General features: G+C 46.1%; 1 protein-coding gene across 1 annotated transcript; it reads right to left on the reverse strand.

Moving 5' to 3' along the window:
- Positions 1 to 355: 355 nt before the first annotated feature.
- Positions 356 to 5,703, reverse strand: LOC130493291 (exendin-4-like). The gene is made up of 3 exons (XM_056867002.1): positions 5,618 to 5,703; positions 2,639 to 2,788; positions 356 to 454 (listed from the first exon to the last, which is right to left on the reverse strand). Exons 1-3 carry the CDS (start codon positions 5,701 to 5,703, stop codon positions 433 to 435), a joined length of 258 nt encoding a protein of 85 aa, XP_056722980.1. The 3' UTR covers positions 356 to 432.
- Between the last annotated feature and the right edge of the window lie 771 nt (positions 5,704 to 6,474).

Genomic DNA, 6,474 nt, shown 5'->3' on the forward strand with positions numbered 1-6,474 from the left:
TCTGAGCTGCTCAGCTGATAGCTTCCTTTCTGGAGATCTTTCTAGTCCATGATTTTTTTCTACTACAACAACATAACATACTGAGGCAGGGGGAGCAGATCAGGATATTTTTCATTACTCTGAACTAGCTCTCATTAAATAAAAGGTTGGCAACCCTTGCTAACTTAAAGCATGCATCATATATTTGTATTTTCCTACCTCGTCTGGCCTTTCTTCCCCCCTTTCCTTAACACCACAGCAAAGCTTTTAAGAAATGCTTGAACATCAAAGCGAGACGAGAACTGTTGATGTTTCCATGGTTTGACTTTATTGATTAAGCTCAGTTGTAGCCCACTAACTTTGGAACATGGTCGTGTGAGAGGCACTGCTGGAATCTTTTGTTAGAAAGTGTCCTCCAATATCAGATAGGGCTTGTTCCACAGGTCTGAGACATCAGCGGTCACCTTGTCCATTACTGCGAAAACAACAACAGACCAAGAAACAAGACATTGAGATGAGATAGGGGAGTTCTTTGCTTCAACAGGGAGGCTCATGTTGAGTGGGACCACATACATGTAATCCTTTTAATAGAACTTTTTTTAAAAGAAACTGGATGGTGAAGGCACTGGAGCTGTAAGATAGTACACCAGCATGGTCAGTGCACTTAGAAAAGTCAGCTTTCACCATTGAAAGTAAAAGCAGGCTAGAAGGCAAGGGGCTTCTTCCCACATGTCACTTGTTTCCCCAGACATTTACACATCTGGGCTTGGAGAAGTGATCCACACAGTTACAGAACCATCTCAAAGTACCAAGATCATGAGTCAGACTCAGACTTGTCCAGACTACCCATCAGACAATATTTGGAATAGAATCCGAGCCCATGTGCGGTCCAAGGGAGCAAAGACCCTGTTTTGATGGTGCAACCCTATCTAATCAAATTTTCCAATCATCCTTAAAGAGGAAGAAGAAGAGTTGATTTTTATACCCTGATTTTCTCTACCTTTTAAGGAGAATCAAACCAGTTTACAATCTCCTTCCCTTCCACTCCTCACAACAGACACTTTGTGAGGTAGGAGAGGGTGAGAGGGTTCTAAGAAAACTATGACTAGCCCAAGGTCACCCAGCTGGCTTCATGTGTAGGAGGGTGGGAACCAACCTGGTTCACCAGATTAGAGTCTGCCGCTCATGTGGAGGAGTGGGGAATCAAACCCGGTTCTCTAGATTAGAGGCCACCGCTCTTAACCACTACACCACAATGACTATCATAGAGTTTTGCTTCTGTTGAACAACCAATGGGAATGTTTTGGCTGGTTCTCCAAGGCCAACTCCACCTTTCTTCCTCCAGTTGGATGCACAAAATATCTAAACTTGATTGAATGTTCCCCTTGATCAGCCAACCTATTACTGCTGAGGGTAGGAGAAAGGATGCCTGCCATTAAGGACCAATGTAGCCAAACCCACAGTAGCAGCCTTGGCTGGGTTCAGCTCAAAGTGCTGTTCTGAGCTGAAATCAGGAAAGGAAGGAGAAAAGATGTGCCCAGTCATGTCATTGCACAGCCTGGTAGCCAACACTGTTCCACCCTGTGCCTCCCCCACCAAAAGCTAATTTTGGGGTTGAGAGAGGAGCATGTGGGTAGAAGCAGTGCATCAGAGATGCTTCCCTTTCTCCCGGAAACCACTTCCTCCTTTCCTTAGAAAAGATTTGAATCGCTTTGTTCTTCTGACATTTTTTCCCCTCTTAGCTCAGAAAGATGGAACGCTGACCTCTGGCTGTTAGATAGATACAAGTAAGGACCCACCTTCCCCCCCTTTGCTTCCTTCCCTCTTTCCCCTTCTCTAACAATCTTCCCCCTCTTTCTTCCTATCCCCTTATCTATCAATCTACCCCCATCTCTTATGTGCCCCCTCTCCTTTTCCATCAATCTTCCCTTACCCTTTTCTGTCATCCTATCCCCCTATTTCCACCTTTTCTTCCAGTCCCTTTATCTGTCAACCTACTCCCATCTCTTTTGCCCCACCCCCTTTCTCGATCAATCTACCCCACCCTTGCTGCTCTCCCACCTACCCTCCACCCTTGGCACTCCACTCACTACCACCTTTGCTGCTTCCTCCACCTACCTTCCAGCAGGTGGGTGGCAGACTTGATGGCTCATCAGGGGGTGGCAGTGGGGACTTCCTTCCTGGCTCAGAGGGAGCTATGAGACTCACGGGCCGGGGGAATCCCACCTCCCCACCTCACTTTCTTGCCGAGCCTGCCACTGCTCCCAGGCTAAGCTGCCACCGGGCACAACGTAGTCCCTGGGCTGCGGTGTCTGAGGTAGGTGCATTCTCTGCACTTGCACAGAGAGCAATCTTTTATTTTGGGGGGGGGATTTCCCCCCCCCATGTTTTTTAATGTCAGATCTTTCTGCAAACCTAGGGGTTCCCCCAAGTTTGCAGAAACATCTGTTCAGCGCAAGCGTGGCCCCGATCTGTGGGTTTAGGTGTCCTCAGATAGGGGCTACGCTTGGGAAATAGTATATACGCAGCTATTTCCCATCCCCAAGATTACTTTCTGGTTACACTGCTCTGGCTTTCTTCTCAAACACTCCCTTTGCTATGTCATGATGTATATCCATTGTGTATCACTAGGGGATAAGAGAAGATCATCACTTTATACCTCAACTTTCCTTCAATAGCCTTTTGCAAAAACTTCTTTGCTGCCTCTTCATCCAGAGCTTTCGAAAGGTCGCTGGTAAATGTGCCTTCGCCATGTCGCTTAATCCTGGAATTCAAGCCATGGACATTTCTGGAGACATCAGCCTCTGGCCTGAAATCAGAGATGAATAAAATGAAGATCTTCAGAGGCTGTGTTTCATGACCTGACATACATGACATTAGTTCAAGCTAGTGCCACATCTCTAAGCACTGTTAGGTTGACTAGAAGGCGAATACAGGAAGCCTTCTGTGCCCCATCCCCTTCTGCAGAGCAAAGTAGTGTGGTGGATTAAAACCCACTGGCTAATAGCTTATAGATCAAATCAAGCCTGAACTGACCCTAGAAGCTAAAATGACTAAACTAAGGCTGTTGTACTTTGGTCACATTATGAGAAGACCAGAGTCACTGGAAAAGACAATCGTGCTAGGAAAAGAGGAAGACCCAACAAGAGATGGATTGACTCTATAAAGGAAGCCACGGCCCTCAGTTTGCAAGATCTGAGCAAGGCTGATAACGACAGGACATTTTGGAGGACATTGCTTCATAGTGTCGCCATGAGTCGGAAGCAACTTAACACACACACACACACACACACACACACACAAAACTCATGGACCAGCAAATGAAGTAAAGTCAGAAAGAATCTGGCCTCTGGAAGGCTGCCAGCAGGTTCTCACATATATTCAGGAAGGAACTGCATGTTTCCCCACTCCTGTTTCCCCACCCCTTTAAGATGAATGGGAGTAGCCATAGACATATAGTTTTCCACCTTTGGTCATGCTGACTGGGGCTAGTAATGGTTAAAGTAGAGACAGAGGACAACTGCTTGTGTAGGGTGGCTGGCTGATGGGCATTCCCCGGTGTCCACAGGCAAACCAGAACAATAGGGGGTGGTTCCACAGTGACCTGCCAAGCATCCACATGTGATTCTTCCCGTGTTCTCATCTCTTTTCTTTCTAGCTTACTTCTTAGGAGACTAATTTGCTTGAATGCAGCGGTGAAGTTACATGGTGGCCACCATGCCTTAACATAAAGGCCATTATAGCGCGTTCACAGGGTAAGTGCCCCACATATTTTTTTTAGTTTTGCACACTGAACCGTCATTCAGGAAGTGAGTGTGAAGCCAGCGCATACCAGGTTCGCATTTCTTAAGAGCCCCATTAACGCAACCTTTTGTGTTTGCTCCGCCTCTGGCGCGAAGAATCCCCTCAAGCAAGCATGCAAAATCATAGCTGCGCATTAGCTATGCAACCGGCGATGCTAATGGCTATGCAAACAAAGGAACAAACGGAGCAGGCAAGTGTGGGGGTGGTGGAATTTCTCCTTTTGCGTCAGGACTGTGAATAGGCTTTTTAAAGGTTGCATTTTAAAAAAGAGCTTTGAGCAAGCATCAAAATTGACCCTGCATAAATGGCCAAAGTGTGCAGGTAGGAAAGGAATATTGCCTTCAGCTTCTCTATGGGCAGAGTAACTCAAGTAGCCACAATGACTAGGATGGGATGAAAGGAGGGGAAATGTTGTATGGAGGAGGTGTTCTATTGCTGCAGAATTAGGCTGTGGGTTGGCCCGCTGTCCAGCTGAGCTGCTGATCCCTAGCCTAGTCTTTCAATAATATGTCCCATTTCCTGACCAGAAAACAAGCCATGTTGTTTCCTAGAGCAGAAATGACTCCATATCATTGAGGCTCTGCCTATTTTTGGAAGAGCTGGCTTTAAGGTTGGGTGTTTGCCAGAGCCCTACGACTGGCAAAGAGCCCTCCGCTCCAACAGCATCAACGTTTTCAGTTTGTGCGGAACACCCAAACAAGTCGGTGCTTCTTTCTTCCCTCTGGGAATCCCATCGTCTGACTCTGCAGTTAGTGGTTCTCGCTCAGATTCAATCTATTCAAATTCTGGGACTTCCTGATCTGTGCTGCTCCTGCACAAACCATTCAAGAAATTCCCCACAAGGACAGGCAGCTGTATTTTCACCCCAATGCATTCCAACGACGTCAGAATTCCACCGAGTGCTTCCGTGCCCGTTTGTAATCCCTGCCTTACTACATCCAGTCCAAAATCTACATTATGACTTCTTACAATTTACCCAATACATTTATATCCCCCATCCTCCTCCACGGAGCTCAGGGCAATGAAGCTGGAGAGAGAATGACTGGCCCAGGTCCACCCAGAGAGCTTCCATGGCAGAATGGAGATTTGAACCTGGTTTCCATGGTCCTAGTCCAGCACTCTAACCACTACACCACACTGGCTTGGTATTTTGCATCCAACACCTCTGTCACACTTGTCTGTGATAGGTAGTACAAATAACTAAATGTAATATGTCAGTTAAGATTATGGACTGAACTGAACTGGCTTAAATCCAGTTTAGCCGAGTTGCAGATTGTTCTGTTCAAGTAAGGGGTGTCCTAATGATATAAGAAGAGCCCAACTGGAGCAGTGCAAAGATGATCTAATGGTGGTCACATGGACACACACACATAAACTTGCTGGTTTCACAGACCCTTTATCACAGTCATTCTAGTCTATCCTGAGTAGCAGCTGCTGACCAGGATCTCATGTTGAGGTATCACCTGAACCTTTTAACTGGAGATGCTAGGGGTTGAGCCTGGGACCTTCTGCATAAAAAAAAGAGCAAATGTTCTGCCACTGAGCCACAGCTCATCCACAAAGCCACAAGTGGTACATGAAGTAAGCCCCTTTGTTTTTTCTCCCCAGGACCTGAATATTAGAGTTACGTGTACTAAGAGGCAAACAACTCAGCATGACTTCCTATGCTGGTATAAACTAGAGAAACTATCACAGTGTATCACCTAGCTGGAAAGCTATTGCAAAGTCTTAAGAGACAGACTGACCACACTTGACATCTAATTCCCCTATGCCAGTATCTTATATCTTGATTCCATCTCACCTGTTCTATGTATCAACTGTAAATTCTCCTTACCCAGATTCATCAGTCGTTTGCTGGCTAACAGGAAGCAAAGTTGCAATGACCAGTCCCAAAACACAGAGCCACGTTATCTTGTTCATCTCCGCTTCTTGACAGACGCACAACTCACAAATCCAATCCAAACAGCTGCTTCTCAAGAGGCAGTTCACCCACCTGGCTAGAAAGGTAACTCTCAAAACCACACCAGATGATGCCCTGAAATAGGGAGACTGCTGACAGATCCGCCCCAGCTCCGCCCCCTTACCTGCACCAGCCCCTCCCACTTGCCCTGTTAGATTTAGAGAGACTGACTGGCACATCAGGGGATCTATACATGCACCAAAAGAGCCAATCCCAAAACCTGTTTGCCAACATATAATAACAGACTTGGGTATTGTTGTGGATCAGAGAATTGGTCAATTACAAATTTTATTTGCTGCAGTTTTCTTCTTCTAGCTATGGGCATAAAGGGAGACATCCTAACGTTACAATATTAAGTCCTGACTATGCCAACCACCACCACCACCCTCTTCCATTTCTCCATAAGCTAAGTACGATGGTTGTTGTGGAAGGTGGAGAGGCAACAGTGAAAATGGATTTTGTCCCAGAAACAAGGTTCTCCTTAAATTTGGAGTCTATTTCATTGTATACATTCTTTGTGGCTTCACACTGGTGTGTGATGTTGCTTTTAAGTTTTCTAACAGAAGACTAAAAGTTGCTGAAAGACAAGGCAGTCGTGTTGGATTTTGGAGTTGTTTATAGGATTCCATTCTCACTGGGTCCAGAGAGAGAATATAGCTATTCCTGCATCCTTCAACATTTTCCCATGGCTCTCAGTCAGCCCCATTGTCCCACTCCATTCCCACCCCAGC

This window comes from Euleptes europaea, chromosome 1, assembly GCF_029931775.1.
Source record: "Euleptes europaea isolate rEulEur1 chromosome 1, rEulEur1.hap1, whole genome shotgun sequence".
NCBI lineage: Eukaryota > Metazoa > Chordata > Lepidosauria > Squamata > Sphaerodactylidae > Euleptes > Euleptes europaea.